The 27,351-nt window shown below is 45.6% G+C and overlaps 2 protein-coding genes across 7 annotated transcripts in view; both read right to left on the bottom strand.

The window, feature by feature from the left end:
* LOC308439498 (uncharacterized protein) overlaps positions 1–3,998 on the bottom strand; it is a gene marked incomplete at both ends in the record, with an annotated part of 30,902 nt that extends 26,904 nt beyond the window's left edge. Inside the window, one exon of the mRNA XM_080941325.1 lies at positions 1,639–3,998. Coding sequence (XP_080797451.1) covers positions 1,639–3,998 — 2,360 coding nt within the window. The remainder of the gene's footprint in view (positions 1–1,638) is intronic.
* MAPKAPK5 (MAPK activated protein kinase 5) lies at positions 3,735–25,946 on the bottom strand. 6 transcript variants are annotated; one of them, XR_013975608.1, is made up of 16 exons: positions 25,446–25,937; positions 21,449–21,522; positions 20,283–20,358; positions 19,673–19,770; positions 18,377–18,489; positions 17,131–17,216; positions 15,763–15,858; positions 14,869–14,949; positions 13,475–13,662; positions 10,983–11,103; positions 9,964–10,094; positions 9,608–9,729; positions 8,503–8,607; positions 8,018–8,156; positions 7,073–7,166; positions 3,735–3,757 (listed from the first exon to the last, which is right to left on the bottom strand). XR_013975608.1 is itself a non-coding variant. In XM_080940624.1 (14 exons), the coding sequence occupies exons 1-14, from the start codon at positions 25,479–25,481 to the stop codon at positions 8,062–8,064; spliced, it is 1,416 nt and encodes a 471-aa protein (XP_080796750.1). In that variant the 5' UTR covers positions 25,482–25,939; the 3' UTR covers positions 7,974–8,061. The 6 variants fall into 6 exon arrangements, 5 of the variants coding, with proteins under 5 accessions (XP_080796750.1, XP_080796749.1, XP_080796753.1 ...); XM_080940624.1 differs by lacking the exons at positions 3,735–3,757; positions 7,073–7,166 and having other exon boundaries at positions 7,974–8,156; positions 9,614–9,729; positions 25,446–25,939; XM_080940623.1 differs by lacking the exons at positions 3,735–3,757; positions 7,073–7,166 and having other exon boundaries at positions 7,974–8,156.
* Between the last annotated feature and the right edge of the window lie 1,405 nt (positions 25,947–27,351).

The raw sequence follows: 27,351 nt of genomic DNA, 5'->3' as shown, positions 1-27,351 counted from the left end.
CTGACTAAGGTCTGTCATGCTGAACACCAGCATCTTCTACTTTGCAAAACAAAGCAAGAGTTGATACAGTTCTATAACTACACAATAAATTGCACATTTTATTTTCTTTTGTTTTTCCAAGACAAGACAGGGTTTGTTCTGGAACTCACAGAAATGTAGTTCTGTATGTAGATCAGGATGGCCTTAAACTCAAAGATCCACCCGCCTCAGCCTCCCAAGTGCTGGCATTGAAGGCTTGTGAGCCTTCCTCACCCAGCTGAATTGCACATTTTTATTGTAAGGGTATTATTACTCTGTAGTCAAGACTGGCCATACATTGGTGCCAGTTCTCCTGCCTCAGTCTCCCTAGTGCTGAGATTACAGGCATGAGACCCCATACTTGACTGGGAACTAGATCTAGGGCATTACATGTGCTAGGCAAGACCACCACCACTGACCTCCACCCACAGCTAATGTTCAGCTTCAAGATAGTTTAAAAATGATCAGATGGTGTAGGAGGTTCTTATTACATCTCAGTATCTAATTAAGGAACCATCTGGACAATCAGACCCATCAAATGTTCTTCCTTTTTGCTGAAAGGAGGGAAAGGCACAGTGGAGTACCCACCACCTGCTCTTCTTGCCTGTTTCTGGGGACATTACAACAGTGACTGTGGTGTTGAAGGAATTGTGCTTTGTACTAGCTCTGTGCCTCAGAGGAAGCCGTCTTCACACTGCAGAACTTGCCCGTGCAGACACCAGCAACCCACAGAACAGCTGCCAGGTTGGAGGTGGAGAGAGAGACAGATGCTTAGTAGGTATCGCACTGGCTGCCCATGCAGAGGACCCACTGACTTAGCTAGCACTCACAACTGTCTGTGACTCCATTTTCACAGAAACCAATGCTCTCTTCTGGTCTCCTTAGGTACAAGGCACACAACTTGTACATATACACATATATAGGCAAATATTCATACACATAAAAGTAAAAAAAATTAAAAATCAAATTCAGTAGAAAAACTGGGAAAAGTTTTGCAAACCTGAGCTCAGCACTTGTTGGAGCTGTTGCTAAGTTGGCTTCCTGCGCCCAAGTACTTACTAAGTGTCTGAGATCTAGTCTTGTCCCGGTCTTAAAACTAAAGATCCTACTTGGGGAGGTTGGAGTGGGGGCACGCCTTTAATCGCAGCAGTTGGGAGGCAGATGTAGGAGGATACCCGTGAGTCTGAGGACTGCCTGGTTTACAGTGTGAGCCCCAGGACAGTCTGTCCGGGATTTGAAACAGAGAAACCCTGACTCAAAAAACCAAGACCATACCAAAAAAAAACCCCCCTGAAGATCACACAGTATGAGGATGACTAGTCTGGAACAGTGCTTCATCTGAAGCAGAAGAAAAGGCCTTATTATTTATATTTATTTAAAATTACTTCTATTTTATGAACAGTGGCTGACAGGGCAAGTTAGAACATTTAGATCTCACAGAAACATTCGTGCTATGATACCAGTTGCTACTGAGACGAGCAACACAAGTGTACAGAAAATACACTAACAGTGCAGATGACGCATGCCCTAAAATCCACTTAGTCAAAATTGACCTGCCAGTACAAGACATCAGTAGCAACGATCCATGAGATCTCAAAACTTCATTAGGACTCGTCTGACAACCAGGTTGACGACTCAGGTGATGATGAGCTCCCTGGAGACACCACTTCTTGTACTTCAGACCAAAGGTAGGCAATCAGCATTAAACAGCACAGTAAAACGACAAGGAATATAGGGACCACAAACACCACCACTTTCAGGTTTACCTCTTCATCCTCTGTCCTAGTCTTCTGCTTCTCTCCAATTCCCAAAAAACTCAAGTTTCGATCCACTGGCTTCCCAACAGGCCCACTGTCCACACTCCCCCCGTTTCCTGGGCTGCTGCAGTCAGGAGGGGCAAAGCCAGCATCACAGTGACAGTGCTTGAAATTGTTGCACACTCCATTCCCATGGCACATTTCCTGTGGCTCACAGTCATACTGGAGTACTGCATGAGCAGTGCACATGTACTCCATGCAGACCTTGTTCGGGGCACAGTAGGTGCCACTCTGCACATCTCCGTAATCCGGGACATCAGTAACATTAAAGGCATCCATGCTCCAACACCAGTCATCTTCGTAAGGAACCTGGAGGATGGAGTGTAGGGGTTTGACCTGCGGCAAGTATCTAACATCTGTACACACCAGTTTCCCACAAAATATATCCTCATTGGAACATGTTTCATATCTTAGGTTAGCTGAGGTGGGATGGCCACAGTTTCCAAACCGGTTCCCTTTAGTATTAACTGAAATGTAACATTCCTCAGGGGCAGATCTTGCAGGATACCCATAGATCCTTGCACATTGCTTATCAGGGTTCCTACACCAACCCCCAGAGCAGTAATAAATCCTGTCACACTGTGTGCCATCCTGCATGTAGCTGTTTGCAGGGCATTCTTGAGTATTGCCATTACAGTACTCAGGAAGGTCACACACATCCTCAGCAGGACGACATAAGGTCCCTTTCTTCTTGAATGTACATTTGTGGCAGCAGAGTCCCTTACTGCACTGGGCACCTTCCTTCAGTGTACATGCTGGCCCACAGCATGGGTGACTGTCACAGTCACTACCGCAGTCACACTCCTCTGACTCCTCCACCACACCGTTTCCACAATGGGCATCTCTGCGCTTGCGGCTCTGGCGCCAAGTCTCCTCCAGCAGGCAGGCCCCTCTGTGGTCGTGGAGGAAACGGAGGAAGTGGTCAGAGCTGCAGTTGCTGAAGCCACCGTCCTTACTGATCTTCTCATGCATGAGGCAGAAGTGCTTAGCACCACAGGTGCAGGCCGGGTGGTCATGCTGAATCCCCAGGTTGTGCCCGAGCTCGTGAGCCATGAGCGCCGCAAACAGGAGGGCATCTTCATGATGGAAGGCCTCCACGGCCGCCGCAAACCCACCAGAACAGGCACCGTGGAGAAACGCCTGGCCCTCATTCTCTCCTGGGTGGTGCCCGACGATCAAGTGTGCCACATCGTGCCTGACCCGGCCCACGAGTTTCTCCTGTCTCCAGAGGTTGAAATTCCTGAGTGTGGCCTGCAGGTCCACTGGGACCTCTATCGGGTCCCCCTCTGTCCAGATCTCCAGGCCCACCAGCACCATCTCTGTGTTGATCCCCCTAGTGAAGCTGTTGGCCAGAGCAATGATGTCCACCACTGCCTGGACCGTCACGTTGACACTGCCGCCCCACATCTGGAACCGCTGGTGGTTGACTACAACAAACATCTCCACATACTTGGTGTGTGACCACAAGTCAGACAGAGCCAGCAGGTCATCGGGCTTCCTGCTCCTTTGGTGCTGGCCCGTGAGCCCCGGGCTGTCTTTAGGAGTGACACTGCAGGAGGCCACAGGCCGACGTGCCATGGTGTAGAGGACATGTTCAAAGGTTTTGGAAGAGAGCATGGGCTCGATGCCATAGGATGTTTCCTCTTTAACCAAGATGCCCCTGAGGCCTGAGCAGATGTTGACAGAAACAAAGGAGCTGGGCACCCCTTCCACGTAGCCTTCGTAGTGGCAGTCCTGGGAGAGGAGATGCATTTCTTGCCCCAGGATGCCATTGTGGTAGCTGTAGACTGGGAAGTTGCTCTCAGAGTAGTGTTTCTTTACCTTGAGGTGGAGCAGCTGCTTTTGGCCTTGCATCAACAGCATGTAGGACACCTTCCCTCCAGGATCTGCACTCTCCTTGCCTGGCAGTCTCTCGGGGATGACTGTTTCATAGGAAGAATTATATACAAATCCTATGTCACAGAACGTGCTCGGGAGAAAAATCAATAGCACCAAGATCCCTACTCTGACAGATGTGTGTCCTGGCACTAATCTCTGAGCCAAATTCCAGTGCTGTGCAGCCGAGATGTGAGGTGTTATCTTAGCTTCTTTCAGGGCTACTTGCCTGATCTGTAGGGAAGACAGACTGGAGGCAAACCCTCTCACTGATGCTGCCACTGACATGGCTCAAACAACTTGTGGGTAATGTAGGATCTATGTCCATCAGTGGCAGCTCACTCTGCTTTTCCCAGACCCAGGAACCCAAACCTGTGCCTGTCCCTTAAGGGGTGCTCCCCAGCGTGAATCCTAGGACCTCAGGCTGTATCTTTTTTTCTCCTGGCCTTAGTGGTTATGTATAGCACGGGCCTTCTTTCGAGTGGAAGAGCTTCAGTGTTGCTTAAGTTCCTTTGCCGTTCATGGGAATGAGCCCTGTATTTACAGTGACTCACCAGTTCTGTGCGTCAGATCATCTTTCTTCCTCCACAGGTCATGGACCTCTGACATGTTAACCTGCTCATACTTTCTGACTCAACATTCTGCAGGGTGCGGGGGAGGGGACAGTTCTCTGGGTTCTCTGAACAATTAAGAGTTCTCTGTTGTCCTACCTTGTTCCTCTTTCTTATAGTAGTCCTTCTGAACAGATCCTTCTTCTCTTCTTACTGCCTGATTCCTTTCACTGGTATGCGCGCACGCACGCACACACACACACACAGACACACACACACACACACACACAGAGAGTATTAGATGCTCCCTTATCCTTGTGTCTTCCAAATGAATTTTGGCATTTAAACATGATCCTTCTCTATGGAAAAGTTTTTCTAAGGCTTAAGTTTTATACAACCTCATTTTTACTACAGAAATATATGTTCTAAGTTAGAAATCTAAGTTCTCCCACTGGTCTCACCATAAAAATAAAGACATACTGGTGCCTATGGTTACAGCAACAAAGAAAATGAAAGTGGGCTCTTGAAAAACTCTTCAGCTTCCACACTTGTCTGACTACAGCTGGCTTGCACTGCCCATGCAAGTCTGAGGCCTCAGTTCCACATTAGTGTTCTCCCTGTATTCAGCACTATCCATTAGAAGGAAAACAGAACTTGTAGGTACACATTCCTTCCATTTCTTCATTTCCATGCATATTTTAAAATTAAACTAAATAAAACTGTCTTCTATGTGGCATAAAAATTTTATATCATAACACTTGGGATTGGAATCCTGCTTGATTCAGAAAGGTGGTACATTTCTGTAAATCTCAACACCCAGGTGACACACAGGAGGATCACAAGTTCAAGGCCGGCATGGTCTTTGTAAGAGTTCTTAGCCAGCCAGAGATACAAAACAAGACCTTCTCTCAAAAAACAAGGCTACCACCACACACACAAAAAACGAATGTCACCAAGAGTATAGATCAAGGGCTCAGTGGTTAAGAGCACTGACTGCTCTTGTAGAGGTCCTGAGTTCAATTCCCAGCAACCACATGGTAGCTCACAAACCATCTGTAATGGGATCTGGTCCCTCTTCTAGCTTGCAAGCATACATGCATGCAGAATGTTTACGAATAACAAAAATCTTAAAATGTAGCTCTAACTTCCAACCAATTATATTTTTCCAGGAAGAGTAAATTGAGTCATTACTGGAGTAATAGTGACACAGCATCCTTAGAACAAGATGCAGGCAAAAGCTCAGCAGGGGCTTAGCTGATGAGAGGGGCCTAAGTTCTTTCACTAGAACTCTTTGCAGTTACAAATGTGATATCTCTAAATACAGAATAGTGAGGGAGAAGGAACATGTTTGTGATTCTTTTAAGATGTATGAAGTGGTTTCAGAATCCCACTGTATTATACAAGAAAGAGAAATTTTTGATTGTTTTCTGCTGATACCTGGAAGACAAACTAACAATCAATTTCTTGTGGTTTGATTTTTTTCAATATTTATATATTTCTGAAATAGAATAATCTAAATAATAAAAATATTATAAAACACACATACACAAAAAGGAAAAAAAAGAGAAAGAAAACTTCCACTGTTGGTGGCTGCACAGGCCTTTGATCCTAGCACAGCAGAGACAGATGAGCTTCTGAGTTGGAGGCCAGCCTCATCTATAGAACAAGTTTAAGGAAAGACAGGGCTACACAAAACCCCCCACGAAAACAAACAAGTAATAAATATCAGAACAGCATTTTCCTATGACCACACAAGCATGTGGGTAGCCGTGACTGTGGCGAGTGAGTGTCTGAGTGACAAGGCTTAGTGACGATGTAGGCAGACTGGAGACAATGGCCAACGGCTTTACTGTAATGTTTCTACAGTGGTAAGCAGACAGGAAATTACCAGGAATAGAAAGGTTTAACTTCCAACTAGAGGTAGATTTTGTATTAGCAAAACTGATTCGTGTTAAGCCATAATTTACTACTGGCCTAGAAATATACAAACAAACCGTGCTATTACTTAGCGTGCCCAGTCACAAGCAACAGGGAGTTCCTGTTTAGGGGAATTTTGTCTAGGTGCGTGACACGGGCTAGGACATCTCCGAGGGTTTTTTACAGATATCCAACAGTTTTCATCTGGAAAAACATACAGATTTCATCATGGGACCAGATTAATTTAGCTTAAGGCTGTTGAGCCACACACCAGGCTCAGAGGAAAAGCAGCCAGTAAGATGTGTGTCTGTTCCAGCCAGTCTACACTGCACTGCACTGAAGGGAAAAACATCCTAAGCTTTTACAAGACACCCAAATGATTTCAATGGATGCTGGAGTTGGTGTGCCAGAGGTTCCTCTGAAGAGAAGACTAACAGCTAACTTGTCCCAAGGGAACACTGGATTCCAACCCCAGAACAGGTGTGCTGGAGGTCTGCAGGCACAAGAGAACAAGTGTGGCCTCCTAGATGATCTAGGGAACAGGGTTTCACTGAAAACAACATGCGCTAATCCAAGTCTCAGCTACATTTTTCTGGCTGGAAGTTTTGCTTGAAATTGGTTTTCCTCTGCTAAGTGAGTTCTTGCTATCCTGGAACATACCCCACTTCGCACACTAGCACTGCTCACCTAAGAGTAACCTTTCCTTCCTCTGCAATCCTCAATGGCACTGCTCTCCTTACTGCACAGGCCAGTTGGTGCCATCCTTCTGAAGAGCAGTAAGGACACCTACACTCCAGGAAGGAACTAGGAAGTAACAAAACCCCGTGCCCATGGAATTCTTGACTGAGGAGGATTAGACAAAACTGAATATCCATGACATGGGGTTTGTCCTACCTGACTGAAGTGTCCAGTATCTCCTCTGGGTGCCAACAAAGGCAATCACCAAAACGGTTCTAAAAATCCATCACCGGCAGAGGACTGGCTGTACCTATATGCACAGCAGTGAACAAAGGACACAGTTACTTTCAGGGCCATAATTATATTTCCTGGGAATGAAAGAAGAAAACACACGCATCCTGGAGGATGTCTTAAGTCTAAGCAGAGCCAATACTCTGGACACGACATAGGAGAGAACCAAAGTAGTGGGTCCTCTGATGTTGTTTCTCAGCAAATCCTAGTAGAAATCGGTCAGGGGAGCAGAGTGGGTGGTGAGCACCTGCAGGTAAAACTGTGCCAGAGCAGAGGCCAGATGGCTGTGAGGATAAAAGACAAGAATAAGCCAAAGCAAATCCCAGTGGGCTTCGGGAACATACACACACCCCTCACAAGTACAACACCAATAGCCATATTTTTTCCTAGATCAGGGCGAGAGAAGCTAAGGCCGTTTTACTGCTTTTTCACCAGCAGTGGCTCCAGGCCACGGAATGCGTGCACATCCTGGGAGCTGTGACAGGCAGTTGACAACACTTGATTCACAAAAACAGCTCAGCACTAGGACTCATTTAGCTAAGGAGCAGGGGACAGACACCCAGAGCAAATGGGAGTGAGGCTCCATAGTACATGCAACAGTTTACCGGGGCAGAAAGCATGGCCTGGCTCCTTCCCCGACCATTGGCAAACGGCTGTAATACTTGGCTAAAATAAATCCACCTTTCTTGACAATGTCATCTTACAATATAAGACTCAACCATCCTACGTTAACATATGGGTTGGAATTGAGTCTTTTAAACAACAGTAACAGCTAACTGATAAGAAACTCTGAACCTAAATCTATATAGCAACTTTAAGCAACAAGGAAATGAAATTATGATTTATTAATTTACATAAAAATTACTTTACATTAAAGAATAATTTCTCCAATTGTTAAAAGTTTGAAGCTGTTACTACTGGGGCTCGTGGGGAAGGGTCTGCTCTTCGATCACTTGCTTCACAACCTCTGCCAGCTTTAATCTGTCGACTTTATCTGTGAATCCACGGCCTGAAAGGCAAGAAGAACAAGGTCAGCACAACTCCTTATGAGCTGAAATTCATCTCACTGTCCAGAAGCAGTTCTGATGCCCTGTTTTCAGGCAGCAACTAAGCTTGGAGCAGTTTTTCTAAACCAGAGATCGCTGTGTGTCAAACAAAGGACTCACTCACATGTAAAAGCTCCCAACCAAGTATAAGAAAGCTACAGCTGGGTAGAATGACAGGCCAAAAATTAAAACAGGAATGCCACAAAGGAGCAGATACCAGACATAGCTGGGCAATTACAGTAGGGTGTGCCTCCCACCCCTTCTTTACAGGCACCATCTGTGTGTAAGCACGGGGCACGGCTGTCTCACCATTCCAGCTAAAACTCTGGAGAGCATCCCTCAGGAGCTTGCACTCTCGGTTGTACTTCCAGGCCTCCTGCATCACCTCATTCAGTTTCTCATCTTCATTCTCTCCTATGGGCAAGAATGCAGAGGAAGGTTCACTTTTCTATAGCATCATGGGATTTTGGTGCTAAAGATGGACAGCATAGCACGTCCTTCCAACTAGTTGAAAAAATAGGAAACAGCATATCCAAGATGCTAGTGACTGGCTCCCCAGGGCTCCAGGCTAACAACTCCTGTCACTGAGCTCTTCCAAGTTTCCATTTTCACTCAAATGTGATGACACCCCAGGTTAAGTGCTGGGAGTTAGAAAAATGAAAGATGTTTCTGAGCAAAAACATCTGGCCAAGAGAGGGAAAAAAAAGGCTATGTTTGCTAATCTTTTCCTACGAATATCCCTTGCTTCAAAATGCTCAGGAAGGTTCTGAGTGCTCTTAAATCACCAAGGATTTAGGGAGACAGGTTAACTCAACCTTCTGTAACCTCATCTTACATAAAGCATCTCCTTCATCAGCTGAGAACAGCCCCTCACTTCACAGGGGGCTAAATCCCAAGGGAGGCCTTGGGATGAGAGTTCCCTCCTTCAAAGGCAAGCATAAGGCTAGGGACAGAAGCCACAGCAGGGCTAGTGGTGAGGCTGTGTAGTGTTCTTCTTACACTTACAGATACACAGTGTATCATCGTAAAGGTTCTGGAAATAGTACCGATGGCCTCTATGCTATACTTGGACCCTGCCCACATTTCCATTCTTAACCCTTTTTTGTGCCTTCACTGTAAAACTGCGACAACAGAAAATCACGGGCTACAACTGGCACTGCTGGTTAAACCTAACCTAGAACATCAGAGAAGACCAAAGATATAGAACTTACTATGTGTCTGCAGTCGCACTGTTTCTTAGTAATGTGCACCCACTTATACAGTGTACATAAAAGACAAACCACAAACTAATCTGAACCTCCTGCCATATACACACGTGTGCTCATGCACAACTATGCGTGTGTGTACGTGTACATGTAAACACACACACACACACACACACACACACATACAGAACATTAGTAAGTGGCATGACCTTTACCAGCCTGGGGGAGGATGCACTGGGCAATGACATCTCGAAGTTTTTCCAAGGCAACATTTGAATCCTCAGCTCCATTCTCGTGGTCATGTATATAAATACCATCCTTTGGCTTGGTGCTTTACAAATGTGGGGAAAGACAAGAGCAAGGTAAGACCTCTGAACCCAGCTCCAAATCAAGACCCCAGTATATTCAAAAAAAAAATAACTACAGAATGTGTCCAACTGCTGGAGTAACTTAAAATGTCCACACTTTCTGTAAATGTCAGAGGGTGGACTCCTGGCAGAGTGCTCAGCACTCACCACACCACCACGCCTGCTGTGAAGAGGAGCAAAGAACTACACTCACTCACCCCAGTAGCTTCCTCTTCCTCAGAATGGGGTTGTTCACAGAATGCAGCGGTTTGAGGCTGACTTTGAGGTCCTGGATCCTCATGTTTGCCAACTGCTCAGCATGAGCCTGCTGGATTCCTGCAACAACTGCCTGCATGTAAAGACTGCCATCAGTTAAAGTTTGCCTTCTGGACTTTATTTTTGCTATATTACCCATGTTTGTCTTAAATTCCTGGACTCACATGATTTGCCAACCTAAGCTTCCCAAGTAAGTGCTGGATTTGATGTGTCACTGTGCCTGACTTTGGCAGCTTGTGTCCACATTTGTTACTTTGCACTTAGAGGTCATCTAAGACAAAGGAGAAGCATAAAGCATGGTTGGTCAGGCAGAGGACTCTCCCCATCATCAGTGAGGTCTAGGGAACAGCACCACACAAAGCCCACATCCCAGTCAGTTTTCTTCCTTGGCAACGGGGACAGAGTTTCAGTAATAATTACCAACAGTGCTGGACAGATGGCTCAGCAGTCACGAGCACACCTGTTCTTACAAAGGACCCAACTTCAGTTCACAGCCCTTGTATTAGGTAGCTTACAACCACCTGAAACTCCAGCTCAAGGGATCTCATACCCCCTTCTTCTGGCCTTGAGGCACCTTTGTGCACATGGCTTATAGATAGAAAAGGAAAAAAACCCTTCATAGTCCTCAAATAAGAAGGTAGCCAGTAAGGGTCTCTGCCTTCTGTGATCTACACATTTTCAGAGATGCTGGTTTCTGAATTCCCACAGCATGAAAGATCTGGTTTCTAAACTCCTCACTTTGTTTTGTTTACCTTTAGAAGCAGCCTGAATTCAACACCTTGTAGGGAGGTTCTTTATGCTCTGTGCCACCAAACCCACACCCAAAGAGCCTTGGATCCTGATTTTTTTCAGGAAACAAGAGAAGTAGCATGTATTTGTCACTGTTTCCCTTTAAGCCCCCTATTCAATCACCCCCACGTCTCACACTTTCTCTTCAGACAACAAAATGCGCATCACTCACCTTATCCATCATCAGCTGAGCAGAGGGCAGCACATTATCCAGAGCCTCCGTTGAGTTGAGCCAGGGATGGTCCAACACTCCCTCGATTGTGAGTCTTTCCTCTGGTTTGACCTTTAGAAGCCTTCAATGAAAACACACCAACAGACAGAACATGCACAGAATGTCCCCAAAAGAAACAAACAAACAAGCAAAATTCTTGGGCTGGGCTCTAATAGCCCTGGCTTCTTTTGACTTCCTACCAACTCCTACAGGCCTGGAGCTTCTAGATCAAGGCAGGATGGGATGGATGCTAGCCACACGTACTGCTTATGGGTGTATTATGGCCTGAGGTTTCCTGGGCAGCAGATTGAAAATGGTACCAGATTTAAAATGGTACCATAAGTTTTGTTCAAAACTTCCTAGCATACCACAAGATTCAGTAGGGAAGCCAGCAGGCCTACCTATATTTAAACTCCCACACTGAGGTTTCCAGGACAAAGCTTCAATTACTTTTGGCTAAAAGTATTTTCAAACAGGAGATTGTTATCTAAGATAAAACTAGATCCTATCAGATAGTAGAACCGAGCCTTTCTATATTCCAGTCAGTCAACCACTGAGACCAACCAACAGTCTCTGGACCAGCCACAATTTGGTCATAACTCTGTGACCTCACATTCATTCACCTAGTTCACCCCAGCATACTCCTAGGCTCTCTGCAACACCACCTCATTCCAAAGGTCTGAGTCAGGGCAAACCTACATCCCTTGGAGTGGCCCAGGCCATTAAGAAATCTTTATGTCAAGAAAAAAGTAGAGGAAAGGGGAGAGGAGCGCGAGGAAATGTGGATGAAAGACCTGACCTCTACATGCATGCATACCTACACCACAAGGGGTAGAGAGTCGACAAGAGGATTCCGAGGTTTGCCACAGAGTTGGGCAATGTGGCATGGAAGCAATATGAAGACTGTTGGGAATGCAAACCCTGTGCTTACCAGCATAAAACATCCTTCCTACATTTTAGGAAATTGTCCTTCTTTATAACAGACTCCCTAAAACAACCGCACATATCTTATGTATATGAATGCTCTGTCTTCAGACACACCAGAAGAGGGCATCGGATCCCATTACTGTTGGTTGAGAGCCACCATGTATGTGGTTGCTGAGAATTGAACTCATGACTTCTGGAAGAGCAATTAAGTGCTTCTTACCACTGAGCCATCTCTCCAGCCCACCACTTCACTTTTTAAACTTTCTGTTTTGATATAGGGTCTCTGTAACCCAAGCTGGCCCTGGATTCATGATTCTCCTGCCTTAGCCTTCCAAATGTTGGCAATACAGGCAGGCATGAGCATGCCTAGCATGAGCTCACTTTGGAGAGACTGCTGTCAATAGGACAGTTCCCAAGCATTACCCTTTCCTGCTTCCCTTTCTCTCAAACCCCAGAAGGAAACTGAGAACCCGACACAGGCAGGCAGAAAAAAGTGTGTGTGAAGTTCAACTCTGCTTTCTTTTATCTTCTTGCTACCAAAGTGCTGTATCAACCTGTATGTAGTCACTATCCCTAACTCTTTAACACTTATTTCATGTATGAATGTCTGCCTGCAAGCACCTCTATGCATGGGTGTAGTGCCCAAGTAGACCATAGAACTGAAGTTCCAGGGAGTTGTGGGCCACTATATGGGTGCTGGGAACCTAACTCTAGAACAGACAGTGCTTTTAACCACTGAGCCCCTCGGCCCCTGCTATCCCTAGTTCTTACTGAGTCCCCAGAGCTGAGTGTTTGTCAGAGCCACCATCTGGCAGAGAAGACTGGGTGTGGTCCTGAGACTACCACCACACACTGCAACAGTAGAAAAAGATCAGAAGGCCAAAGGTGCCATCCTGAAACCCTAGCATCAGATCTACTCCTGGTGGCTTATATAGGAGAAAGACATAAGCTGGCACGGAATGTGCACACCTGTAATACCAACAACGAAGCGTCTCAGTCCATCCAGTCTCAATTACACAGTGAGTTCTAGGCCAGACAGAGCTAGAACAACATCCTGTTTTAAAGCAAAAACAAAAACAAAACCCAAACAATACAAGATGAGAAAAGAAAGAGAATGAGGAGGAGGTAGAAAAGCACTGCAGGAGGGTCTTGGAGCCCATGCAGTCCGGATACAGGGCACCCCTAGGTTGACAATCTTGGGACATAATCTAGAGACATAACAGAAAAGGAAGAGTTTCATTTTCACTATAATAAGGAGAATTTTTTTGTTTTGTTTTGTCTTTCCGAAATAGGATCTTTATGTAATCCTGGCTGTCCTTGAACTTACTCTGTAGACCAGAGTAATTCTGGCAGGCCTTGAACTTCCAGAGATCTACCTACCTCTGCCTCCCAAGGGCTGAGATTAAAAGTGTGCACCACCATACCTGGCTAAATAAGGAAAACTCTTAAAACAGGCTCTAGAAACAGAAACAAGATGCCTACCACCTCAGGGCTCCCTAGCCACCCTCTAGCAGCCCAGGACTTACTTCCTCACAACATCTTTAGCCATCTCTGAGATCTGGCTCCATTCTTCCTCTGGGAACTCGAAACTTCCTGTCATGATCTTTTTCCGCATATCCTTTGGGATCGTCCGACTATGGTGTTTGGAGTAAAAAGGAGGGTATCCACACAGCATCACATAAATTATCACCCCTAGGGACCATAAGTCACAGCTCTGAAAGCAAAATAGAAAAAAAAAAAAATCACTCCTATTAGAGAGAGCCTCAAATTAAGGGCCAGGTGCAGCCTGACACATAAAGGTGAAAAAAATCACCACACTTCACCAGGACAGTGATGGCTGGGAGCACCTGGGAGCCACCATGTATAGCATGCATATGAGGCCAGCCTGGAGCAAAAAGGCAGTAAGTAAAAGCTAGCTCACACTTCAGCATATACTGTGTCAACAAGGACCAGGAGGGCAGAGAACAGTGAGCTTGTGCCAAGATGGATTAAGCCATTTTGAAAAGGCCAAAGTAGTGTGACAAAATCTGGAGGTCTAAAGACACTCTGTTGGCAAACATGACAACTGTGCCCTACTCTATTCTCATTAAAAGATTCTATTTGAATTCAAAAGAAGAAAAGAAAGCACAGTAAGAACGAGGAGACCCCCCCCCCCAAAGTCCTGCACAGGAGAGTTCTCTCTCAACAGTCTTCAGGACAGCGGTGTAAGACATGAAAGTTCTAGTCACATCTCACGACACCTATCTCTAAAACGGTTCTGGTGAGCCTTGTGCTGAGATGTCACGCAGGCAGGCAGTTAGCCTGGAGCCACTGTCAGCAACCGCACCTGGCTCAGGGAAGTCTGGGTCCGCACCCCCCCCACACACACACAGTAAGTGCAGCTTGGTGGCCTAAATAAAGCCACACAGATGGACCGCGTGGATAGATGTATAGCAGCTATCCCAGGCCACTGTCATCCATGGCTAGTTGAAGTGACCAAAGAGCAAGTACACTTAAACAGAACGCCAAGATCCATTTTCAGAGATGCTGGCCGCACAGGCTCCACACAGCATGTCTGGCACATGGTTGCAGATTCAGAGCGCACCATATAACCAAGCACTTGCTATGCTCAGAAGACATTGTTCAAATTAGACAGCAGCTTTTTTAAAATGTGTCTTTTTTTTTCTTTTTCAAATTGGCACTTTTGAAGTACCAAAGAATAGCGATATAAACCATCAGTGTGCTTGATGTTCAATTTCTCAAAAATGGCCTTTATATCTCAAATGAATGCCAACCGTGTCGCTTCACTGTCATCAGAGGATTACTTCCTGTCTCATCAGATTAGAAACTTGGATTCCAGGTCACTTGTTGTATTCCAGCTGCTGCAGCATCATGAACATCTCGTCCACAGTGGGAAGGAGCTAACCACCTCCACCTTTACCTTGTTGTAAGTGTAGGGTGTTGGCGAGGTAGGGATGATGCCAGACTTCTCCTTCTGGTGCCTTCTCTGTGCTTCTAGTACCTAGGAAGGAGTTAGACCAAATGTTTATTGGAAATCACATCACCAATGTCCCACAGCTTGAGACAGACTACAGGAAAGCAAAAATGAACTGGTAATCAACAACAAAAAATGACATCAATATAACACTTTCAGCCAGGTATGTTGGCATACACCTTTAAGCCCAAGCCTGGCATTCATAGTGAGGACATAGCTTCAGAACATGGTAAGACCATGTCTCAAAACAAACAAACAAACAAACAAACCAAAAAACAAAAACAAAACAAAAACAAAAAAAACCCAAAAAACAAAAAACCTTTCACCAGGTAGTGGTGTTTTAGGCCTTTAAGCCCAGCACTCAGAAGGCAGAGACAGGAGGATTTCAAGTTCAAGGCTAACCTGGTCTACAGAGTAAGATCCAGGACAGACGGGGCTCCCCAGAGACACCTTCCTCAGATCCCTAAGCCCAGGAGCCATGAACAATACCTGTGTCTTCTCCCTAGCTATGGTTACCCCTCAGGATTAACTAGGGCAGGGCCTCAGTGTCTTATGAGAGGACTCTCTCCAGCTAACAAACTTTCTACCCAAATTAAACTTGGAGTATTTCTACTGCAGCTTGAGGCCACATCTACAGTAGAAACAAGAACCTGTAAGTCATCTGGCAATGCCTTTAAATTCCAGCACTTAGGAGGCAGAGGCAGGGACATCTCAAAGTTCAAGGCTAACCTGGACTACAGAGTGTGTTCCAGACAGTCTGGTCTACACAGAGAAACCTAGTGGGGGAGGCCCGGGTTCAGGCAAGTTGGCAATACATCATAAAGAAGAAAACATGCTTACCTGAGGTGCTACATAGTAAGGGGTAAACTGGGGCGTCATCAAATCACCTTGGTCAACTTTAGCAAACCCAAAGTCACATAACTTCACAGGGGCGTCCTGAAAGAAAACAAACTGGAGTTAATACCACATAGTTGTCAGTAAATACTTTATGAAAGCCAGGTGTAGTGGCTCATGCCTGTAGTCCTAGCATTGTGGACTTTGGGACAAGAGGATTACCATGAGTTTGAAACTCAGTCTAGGAAGGACATCTGAAAGCTGTTCTTAGTGCAGGGGTTGTAGAGTGCTCAGCACTTAAGAGAACTTCCTGCTCTTGCATAATGCCTGGCTCTGGGTCCTAGCACACATGTGTCAGCTTACAACCCCCATAACTCCAGTTGTAATGCATCTAATGCCCTCTTCTGGCCTCCACAGGTACTGCATTCACCTGCAGGTAAAACTCATACACATAAAAAAAAAAAAAAAAAAATTCAATCATAGTAATCTAAAAGTAATAAAGAGAAAGAAAATCTACATGGTCAGCCCTGACTTATACTTGTGAACACAGCTCTGAGTTCAGTGTCTTAACTAACAGCCCCTCCTCTTATCCACCCAGCCTCATTCTGAAGATTAGCAATGATTTTCATGGCAACTAGAGCAACTGACTAGTAGACTATAAGCCAGGGGACAGAAATACAGGAAAAAAACACAGCCTATCAGGGCTAACAGCAAATCAAACTTAACTCTCAAGGAACTCTATATATATTTATAAAAGTATGTCAATCCCTGCCTCTCCCCAAAGGCTGTCAGGTAATATGCAAGTTCTTAAGTTTCACAAATACATCGGTATCATCTAAATCACCTATGCCAGGGGTGTAGAGACATTTCTGAGCCCCTAACAAGAAAAGAGTGGGAAACTAAAGTATTAGGAGCACATAGCCTAAAAGCTCCTGTGTAAGGGCTCGGTACAGTAGTAGGGAGCACACACTTGCAATCCCAGCACTCAGGAAGCAAAGGCAGAGTTTTAGGCCAACCTAAACATGGGTTCCAGGCCAGCCTGGTCTACAAAAAAAAAAAAAAAATAGTATGACAAAAATTAAACCAGCCTGAGGATGTACATCAGTTGGCACAGTGCAGAGTACTGGGATCAATCGCAATGGTCACATAAACTGAATCTGTTGATGCGTACCTGGAATCCCAACACTCTAAAGGAGGAGACAGGAAGGCAGGAGGTCAGAAGTTCGAGGTCATCTTCAGCTACATGATAAGTTCAGGCTGGCCTGCGATAGACAGACCCTATCTTAAAAAAAAAAAAAAAAAAAAGGAAAGAAAAGAAAAAAACAGAACAAAACAAAGTGATAGCATCAAACGAGGAAAAGCAATTTTTCTCACCAAAGAGTTATCCTTGAAAAGCAGGTTTTCAGGCTTGAGGTCTCTGTGCGCAATGTTTAGCAAGTGACAGTGCTGTAGAGCCAGGGCTATCTGGAAAAGGGCACAGTGGACCAGCCGCCTCTTAGAAAACCACCATCTCTAACACCCCTAGTGTGAGAGCTCAGGGGTGAAGTCAGGTACAACTGTGGCTAGTGTTGAGTTCACAAGGGAAACTAAGAAAGACTCGTGATACCAAGAAACAGAAATAAATTGGCCTGAGTTTGACTCTAACCTGCATTTACTAACCAAGCATGACCACAAATGGTTTCAGTCAGAATAAAGTGGGACACATCCTGTAAGTGCCTGTGCTGGAACAGGTTCTATAGGACCACAGCAGCAGTCCTCCATAGGAAGGGCTTCCCCCTGCATAGTAGGGCTGCTCATCCAGACACCTGCACCCTAGGGAGCTGAATGGCAGGCAACACCTACCAACCAGCCAGCTTGACTTCCTACCTCAGGACAATGCATCTGTCGTGTAACTGCAACAGCTTTTGTTCTACAGATGATCACATCTCATCCTTTAGTCTTAGTATTGAAAAATGAATGGTGTAATTTAAAAGTTAAATAGTTCCTCAACCCTTGTGTGTGGTTCTTCTCAGCACTTCACACAGTGGCTAATCCTAGCTAACCAGAAAGGAGGCATCCAGAGACACTTGAGAACTGAGGGTAGAGAATCTGCAAGAGCTTTCTCACAATGCTAACTGCTGTGCCTTTGTTTTTCTATGGTCTACTTGCTTGGTAATAAAGACAGGCCTGAGGTTTAGCTTGTCACCTCTGAGGGTACTTTATGGGACATATGGTAAATATAATCGAATATAACTAAGAATCCCTCATATTACAAAACCTGCAGAAATGATATGTGACTTATGTAAGAAACATATAATACCTGAGGACAAGTTTATACTAAAGGTTTTTCAGGTGATAGCAACAGCATCAAAAACTACCTGCCCACAGCTATCCTCAGTTAAGACAGTGGAGGAAACTCACAGTGGCCCTTGGGAAAGGTGACAGGCAATTAAAATACAGTCCTCCCACCCAAAGTATAAAAGGGGTCAGTGGCACTTTTAGGAAGATGTCCATTCTGACTATAACAAAGCAGGCAATGAGAGGTCAAATGGTCAAATGGAGCTTTTCTTTAAGCTCCCTCCCGCATGCAATTGGACTGCTTAACAAGGTAGCTGCAGTTTGGCTGGTGCCCGGGGTTAACTTGCCTGCTTTGTTACTTGGCTGGCTTGCTTCTCTGTAAAGTGCCGGTGCTGGCTGATTCTGTGAAATAGCTCTCCCCCTTCCATCATCTCCATTACAATTAAGAGTCGAGCCCTGTTTGAAAGCATTTGATTTTGTTAAGTTAAAAAAAAAAAAAAAAGAAAGAAAGAAAAAGAAAAGGGAAAAAGCCAAAAGCAAAAGCAAAACCCTATGGCTTTGAGTGCTGACCTAAAGTGACCTCATTTACAAATAGGCAAACCACCCTGAGTTCAGGGTTAGCTAGACACTAAATGCAATGACTCTCATATTCTCTGCCAAAAAGTGAAGAGGGGGAAAAAATAAAATAAAAAAATAAAAGCATGAATTTCTGGTTCCTATCCCTCATAGAAATGCTTTTGCTTGCATCCAAATGCTTTCAGCATCAGAGCACATGTGGACCACAACTGACTTCCCCTGGCTTTAACAGTACAGCTCTCCTACATCCTTTCCAACAGCACTCCCTCGGCCTCTGAGACACTGACCTCCCAGGCTGCCCTGATACTGGCTCTGCTCTGTAAGGTTCTGAATGCAAGGGAGGAGACGCCTTGCTTGCTGCCCACCATACCGCAATGACAGGGTTCCCGTCTCAGTCTCCACGTAAGCACTTCCCAAACTCTGGCAACTAAAAGAATGATGGTTTCTTTTTCAAAAGGCAAGTTAGGGCAAGCACTGGGGCATTTCTGCTGCATGACTTCTAAGACTTGACCTGGAATGCTGGAATGACATTTAGGCCCTTCCCACTGATTTGAAATAGAATCTATTTCAATTCCTATTTATTTATTTAGAACATAGTCTTACTATGTAGACCAGGCTAGACTGGAACATATGATCCTCCTGCCTCATCTTCTCAAGGGCTAGGATTACAGGCATGCACCACTAACCTGGCTCTCTAGTGTTTTATTTTGTTTTTAACTATGCACAGGCACACACACAAGTGCATTAGAGATTAAATACACGACCTTAGGTTTGCTTGGCAAACACTCCATCACTAACCTGTAATCCCCAAGCCCTTAAACATTTTGTTTTGTTTTGTTTTTAAAAAGAGAAAGTAACCAAAATAATGGTGGAGGAAGGAAGCAAATGAAACAAGAGTCCCCAGGGGCAACTGATAAAAGGACGATGAGAGCTGAGGCATTGGTTACATAACTCAGCATTTAAAACACAAGGGAAATGGAAGGAAAGGAGGGTGGCGGGGCAGGAGAAAAGCACAACTGTGACTTCTACATGGGCATATGGTGATGGCTCTATTCAGTCTTACCTGGGGCTGGACTCATGAGGGAACTGTACACTGTTAGCAAACACTTCAATAATCTGAACTATGTTGGGGTGTGTGGCACACATCATGTGCAGGCGCACCTTAAAGAGAACACAGGAAACATGTATGTGCAAAGGAAATGCCATCGTTTCCCCCCAAACTTCCCATCAAAAATCGACCGTGCTAATTCCAAAAAGTAAGTCTACTTCTGTAGAATTCCTTATCTCCTAGAATACTACAGAAAGTACTTTCCTGCCCAGACCATCTCCTTGGTCTTTCTTCTCTGTACAAGTAAAACTACACCAACAGATTCATTACACCCTCTATTAACAAATGAAAACACATATATAACTCACTTTATTTCACAAACTACTGTTACTGATTTAAACAAGTTTGAGGTGACTAAAGTCTGTATGCTGGCTCTCCACGTCATTAGAGCATTGATAATGGAAGTATGAAGAGAGTATAGATAGGTTCTTTTCATATCTCTTTATTTTCCAGGGAGCTGCCTGCCTTAACTGTAAATAAATATATATTCTTAGGCTCTAAGTGGTTAAGGGTGTCTCTTGCTCTTCCAGAAGACCGAACTTCAATTCCCAGCAGGTGGGCTTACCTCGTTTCTAGCTTTTGGACGATCGAGAAGAATTTTCAGTGCAAACCGTTCTTGAGTAGATTTCTTCACACAGACTCTAGATACAGAAAGAAATCACAATGGCAGTCAGGATCTCCACACCAAGTTCTAGGGCAGCGCAGCCCAGAGACCCTGTCTCAGACTCATAGGCAAATGAATACAAACAACTGCCCTAGAGCAGTAGGCGGCAAAGGAGAAGTCTCTCGCTCCTCTGCTCAGCCACTGATCCATACTAGAGTCTCAACTTCAGCAGGTAGTCAGCTCACTACCAAAGTACTGAAGAAATGGTGGCCTCTCAAAATAGCCCACAGTCTTATTTTTCTTTTTCTTTTTTTTAAAATTGTGTAAATGTTTTGCCTGCATGTAAGTCTGTTCACCACCTGTTCCCTGTGGAGATCCGTAGAGGGTATCAAATGCCCTGGAAGAGGAGTTACCAGTGGCTGTGAGTCAGTATATGAGTACTAGGAATGGAACCCAGGACCTCTGCAAGAGCAGCTAGTGCTCTTAACCTCTGACTTGTCTTTCCAGCCCCACCTTTAACATTTTTAAAATTACATTTAAATTTTTTTATCTTATGTGTGTATAGATGTACATATGGAGGTCACAGAGAAACCTGCAGGGGTCAGTTCTCTCCTTCCAGTATTATTATTGGACCAAGCGATCAAACTCAGGCCACCAGAATTGTAAACAAGAATGTCTATCCAACAACCCATATCACTGGTCCAAACAGCTTAACATCTTAAAATCAACCCATAATACTGCAGACCATGTGACTTTGCTACTTAGCTGTTTCTAGCTATAAAACACTAACAAAGTTTACAAAGGGGCCAGTGAGATCCCAGGACCACATGGAGGAAGAGAACCACCTCCTGAAAGTCATCCTTAGATTTCCACATATTCACTCATAAAAACGCAACAAACAGATTAATAAACACCAGTACTCAGAGCTGAGGTAGCTCAGTGGTACATGTTCTTAATACGCATGGCAAACACTCAAAAGCTGACACTACAACAAATCAAAACCCAAATAAAAACTCTAAAATTTAAACTCAGGCCAACTCTTATGGAGCACATGACGCCTGTAGCTCAGGGCTCATTTCCTATGTCTGCTCCAAGAACAATGCACCCACTTTTCCACATTGTCTTACCTAACTGGACCACTAATTCCAGCTCCCAGTTTCTGAGTCCAATTGATACTATATTCTTCTAAAATGGAGGTCTCCTATTAAAAAAAAGAAAATAAATAGTAGCGGCAGAGATAACTCTACTATTAAGCTAGATTATTGGGCAGAGGCAGGACAGCCAGGCTCAGCACCTCCCCTCCTAAGCCACTGCTTCCAACCACTACCTTTTGATAACACAGGTTTGAGAATAAAAGGAAACTGTGTAATCTACCTACGTGATCTATTTAAGCAGACAAATGATGCTTTACAGTGTATGGGACAGACATTAGGACTTTAGACAAGTGGTAGAACACTTTCCTAGCATCCAAGAGACTTCATCCACCTCCAGCACCCACCCATGTGCTCAAGTGAGCACACTCGTGCACTTGCACACACACAGCACAGTAACTTGTGTGTCTTCACTGCAACAATCCAATGTACTTTCTCAGAGTCCAGAAAAACTGTGTTAGGTACTTGTGGAGGCTTACATCCTTGAACAAACTGTTTAACTTGTGTGGATGGAAGAGTGAGTGGTTTGAATATGCTTGGCCCAGGGAGTGGGACTATTAGGAGATAGAGCCTTGTTAGCAGAAGTGTGTCATTGTAGGGGTTGACTTTGAGACCTTCCTTCTAGCCGCCTGGAAGACAGTCTGCTCCTGACTTGCTTTGGATTGAGATGTAGAACTCTCAACTCCTCCAGAACCATGCCTGACTGGATGCTCCCTTACTTCCTGCTATAATGATAATGAACTGAACCTCAGAACTTGTAAGCCAAACCCAAGTAAATGTTGTCTCATCACAGCGATGGAAACCCTAACTAAGGCAGGAGTGAACGCTCAGGCCTAATCTTTTACCAAGCTAAGGATGACAGTCCACTTGACAGCAGAGAGTATTCCATCCACATTAGAGATTGCGGTTCAGACACTTGCTTTCACAGAAGAATGATACTCTTAGCACCATTCTAGATCGGTTGTTCTCAGTAACGAACCACTACAACCACCTGAGAATGTTTAAATTAAAAACAACCCAATGTCCAGGATGGAGTGGATCAAGTATGTGTTCTCCACCTTTACCTGGGAAGGCGATGAACACTCAAGAATAACACAACAGGGAATTCTCATAGTCACCTTGTGAAAGGCAGGCAACTGTTTTCCATGAATATATTTAAAGCTAGACAAAATGTGGAAACAAACAAGACTGACAGCCATGAGGGCTCTCTACTCTACTTCCAGCACACAGGAAGCAGAGGCTATGAATTCAAAGGCAGGCTTCTCTGAATTCAAAGTAACCTAATCTACAAAGTGAGTCTCAGACCAGGCAAAGCTACACAATGAGACCCTGTCAGCTGTCAAACAGTTTTAGAACAGAAGTGAGATACAAGGGAGCACACAGCCTGGCTCCTCCAGCTTCCATCCTCCATCCAGACTGCCCAAAGCAGTCAGTGGGGTTGCTTGCTCCCAGCACAGAGCTGTGTGGAAAGTAACAATGCTGGTGCTCTATGGGGATGGGGAGGAAAACAAGGGCAGCATCAGTGAGACCAGGTAAATGTGGAAGAGAAGGGACAACTGTGCTGAGCTCAGAGACAATGGACCTGGCCAGGAATGCAGAGTACGTGGGTTTAGAGGGCAAACTACCACACTGAGCCATAGAATAAGGCTAAATAGAGCCCTCCACAAAACTGATAAATGGACAAGAGAGAATGAGAAGCCACTGAAAATCTAAAACCAGAAGTAACTTTGCAAGTCATCTCCACTCTGAAAGGACTCCAGAACCACAGGGGTTGAGTGGCAGGGGGTAAAAGCCTCAGGAGTTCCAAACACTAGCTAGTATCAGCCCACATCAGAGGCTAACTTACTCAGAGGTCAAGAACAACAACCCGGACATTAGCATGCAGAAGGAAAATAAACTTCCCTTTAAATCTAGGCAGTTACAAATATGGGGAACAGTAGGAGTCCAAAGTTACTATGTTACTAAGTGTCCAAATTTTCAACAATTAGTAGATATGTAAAACCCAAGAACACATCATCTTATGTGGTTGGCAGTGGTGGGAATCAGTCGCAACTATGTGTGACTACTGTATACAAATTGATAGGCTTTGAAAAGATATGATAGATTCTGTTTTGTCTTTTGAGACAAGTCTCACTATGTAGCCAAAGTCTCACCATGTAGCCAACGGTGGCTTGCAGCTCTATGTAGGCCATGGTGGCCTTGAATTCAGAGTTCCAGGTGTGTTACCCTTGTCTTATACCTATTTGTGTTTTGTTATGATGTGCTCTGGAGGCCAGAAGAAGGTGTCAGATCCCTTAGAGCTAGAATTACAGAATGCTGTGACTGTGAGCCACCTAGTGTGGCTGCTAAGACCCAAACTGGAGCCCTCCATAAAAGCAATACATCCTCCTAATCACCGAGCCATCTCGCCAGCCTCCCCAGAAAAAGTTCCTGTTTTTTGTTTATTTTTTAAAAATATGCCCAAAGAGGATGCAATAGCACTTGCCAACAAGCTGAGTTGGATCCTGAGAACCAACTTCCATGTGTGTAGATACCCCCACATACATACATACATACATACACACATACATACATACATAGACACACATACACTTAAAATGTCTAATACATCTAAAGACTAAAATATAATATTGATACTGAGTCAGACTACGGACTTTTCATTTCTTTTTTTATTTTGTTGATCTGTTTTTGAGATGGCAACTCACTGTATTGCCTAGGCTAACCTTCAACTCCTAGCCTTAAGCACATGCCACTAATATACATATTCTCAGTGGTGAAACAAAAACAATGAAGACTAAATGTATGAAACTGTCAGATAAAAAACATGAAGATAGGAAACAAAGTTATCACTATAAAATTTTTTAAGTCTAAACAAAGTCGGTGGTGGCACACACCTTTAATTCTAGCACTCTGGAGAACAGCCTGGTCTACAGAATGAATTCCAGAACAGCCAGAGCTACACAGAAAAACTCTCCCTCGAAAGACAAAAAACAAAAACAATGTTTTTACTTACTTAGGCCATTCTTGAGTTATTTTTATTATACTTACTTATGTACAGATAGAGTTTGTAGCTCTAGGATGGCCTCTTAACCCTCTGTGGCCAAAGACTTATTTCATTTTTTGGGTGTATGTCCCCAAAGATCACAAGACAACTAACCAGAGTTGGCTCTCTCCAGCCATGTGAGTCCAAGGATCTTACTCTGGTAATCATGCTTGGGTTCAGGCTCCTCTTATCCACCAGACATTAAATCGCAGCACTGGCTGGGACCCTCAACGACTGATCCTCCTGTGCATGGGGATGACAGACTTGCACCTCCGTAGCAGTTTTATGTAGTGCAAGGTTGATCCCCCGAGGTTCATGCATAGTTCAGTACTCTACCAGCTGGGTTATATCCCCAGTCCCGTTCGGGGTAGTTTTAGAGTACTGGACACTTTAACTCCTCAGAAATAAACTCTTGACTCTTGAGAGTAGACAAAGAGAACAGAAGGAAATAAACGAAGAGGAGGGAAAAGCCAAAGGACGGGTTCTAGACAAAGTGGACCAACTCCTGAAGCTAAGGTCTCAAACAGGCTTGTTTCAGACCCATAAGGAGGGGTCAGAGACAATGCCAAGTGTTGCAGTGGATCACCAAGAAGCAAATGAAGGCACTTGGAGGCGATGGAAACATGAGAGTCCTAAGAAGTCCTCTTAATTCTACTCATATCAAGTATCTTCACACTACTCAACTTTGTTCTAGCTGAGCACAAACTACATCAACCAAGGAGGTTAGAGAGAATCGGAGACTTTACACTACACAAGCAAACACTCTGAGCTTTCAAATGCTAACTCCTTCCCGGAGAGGCCGAAACCCGAACTTACTAGATTCTGGTGACTGGAACCTCTACCTCTCATCCAAATTCTCTCGATTTCCTAAGGCCGACGCAGAGAGGAATCGCGGGACAAAGTAGAGGACGGGTTGCATCTCCCACTTACCTTGATGGCTTTCTCCATGTCGCTATCCTCCGACATGCTCCGCTGGGCTCCCACAGCCCGAAGCGGCGGAGGCTGCGCGGTTGTCCGGTCCCCTGGCAGCCAAGGAAGCAAAGGACTCGGAGCTCGGGTACCCGGGCCTAGGGGAGACGGGCAACGCCCGCCCCTGGGGACCGGAGGGGATGAAGGCCCGGGTGCCGGCTCAGCTTCCACAGGCGGCTCTAGGCTGGTGGCGGCGGTGGCGGCGGCAGCGGCGGCGGCCCCTGGGGACAAGCCTTTGTGCTGGGCCCCGCGCAGCCGCTTCCCGGCCTCATCCCCGGCCGGGGAGGCAGGCTCCCGGGGCAGGGCGAGACGGGGAGGGGCCCGGCCTGGAGCGCCGTGCGGGGGCTTTGCGGGGCCTCCGCTTAGGCCCGGGTTCGCCAGGTCCTGAGGAGAAGCCTGCGCCGCCGACGCCGCCGCCGCCGCCGGCACCAACACCGAAGCGAAGCCGAAGCCGAGCCCTCCGCCGCCGCCGCTGCTGCTGCCGCCGCCGCCGCCGCCGCCGCTCCCAGTGCCGCTTCAGCGCCACACATCGCCGGGACGCCTGCGCCGGGCAGCCCGCCGGACGCCCGCCCGCGCCATACCCTCTGCAGCTCCACATTACCCTTGCTGCAGCCAGGCTCTGCAACCACAAAGCCTCGCGCGCCCCTCGCCCGCATCAGCCCGGCTTTTCGAGACTTTCCTGGGCCGCGTGGATGATGTGCAGGCGCCCGCCTGGTCTTCCCCGGGGCGCGCCGAACGCAGCACAGGCCCCCGGGCCTTCCACTGGGATGGCGCCAGTTGATGACACAAGACGGTGGGACGCATGCGCGGGAGCGGTGTAGTGTAGGTGCTCAAAGTATTTACACTTCCAGAAAAAGCCTGTGGCTGCAGCCAAGGTGTTGCCTGGGAACCAGAACGGTAACGTGCGACGTTCAGAAACCTCCTGTGTGGGAACCAACCGGATTTTTCTTGTCCTGTCAGGGTCGGAGATGTAGCTGCCTGCTGCCGCCATCTCAGCGTTCCGCCGAAGAGTTTCCCTAGACTTTGGAAAGGGGAGGGAAGGACAAACGAGTTCGTGGCTTCCACGCTGACAGTTTTAGGACTAGCCTGTTTATGAAGCCTAATTTTATAAAATACTTAAATGGAAGCTTATCCATGAAAGAGTCATAGAGATGAGAGTATAAACAAACCAGTTTAATATACGTCCTTTCTGTTAGATTTCTGAGGCAGCACAAAGGGACAAACTGGGAGCAGAAAAAGAGATGACTGTGTTTACTGGTGCGCACAGAAGGGGACATACTTTTCCAGTAAGTTGGACTAGTCTACCAGAGGGAAAAGCTGGCTTCAATGAGCCTTTATAGTGAGGGTCTGAAAAAGACCGAAATATAGGGGAGAGGATTCAGGCCACTCCCCATTTCAATTTATGAAGTTTTCTAAATCAATTTAAGTATTAAAGTCAAAAGTTCCAAATTTGGGCCAGCAGTGGCCTTTGTCCAATGGGTATTGAGGCTAGATTAGGGCCAAGAGCTGAGCAACTTAGAGTAAGGTCTCCCAGACAGAGGCTTTCAGCCAGGCTAACCTCCTTTTGGAATGGATAGTTTGAAACCCATGGCAGATGTGTAACCAAAGCAAAAACATGAGTTAAATCAAGCTACCCAGGGGCATCCCTCAGATTTTGGATTAACCAAATGTAATGAGCATAGTTTTTTTAAAAAAAGAAAGGCTTTAAACCTTGTACTGGCTGGTTTTGTGTCCACTTGACACAAGCTGGAGTTATCACAGAGAAAGGAGCCTCAGCTAAGGAAATGCCTCCATGAGACCCAGCTGTAAGGCATTTTCTCAACTAGTGATCGAGGGAGGAGGGCCCAGCCCATTGTGGGTGGAGCCA

This window comes from Micromys minutus (genome assembly GCF_963924665.1).
Source record: "Micromys minutus genome assembly, chromosome: 29".
In the NCBI taxonomy this organism is placed as follows: Eukaryota; Metazoa; Chordata; class Mammalia; order Rodentia; family Muridae; genus Micromys; species Micromys minutus.
Note: the sequence above shows the minus strand (reverse complement) of the source record. Positions and strands in the feature narration are given on the sequence as shown.

Excerpts from the sequence above, each read along its gene's own strand:
- MAPKAPK5 (XM_080940623.1), bottom strand. The coding sequence starts at position 25,481 with ATGTCGGAGGATAGCGACATGGAGAAAGCCATCAAG. Across the intron at positions 18,490-19,672 it reads CCTCATGAGTCCAGCCCCAG|GGCTCGACTCTTAATTGTAA; the intron begins GTAAGACTGAAT and ends GCTTTCAAACAG. Across the intron at positions 8,608-9,607 it reads CCTCCCCCAGGCTGGTAAAG|GAGAGAATGAAGATGAGAAA; the intron begins GTCATGCCACTT and ends TCTTGCCCATAG.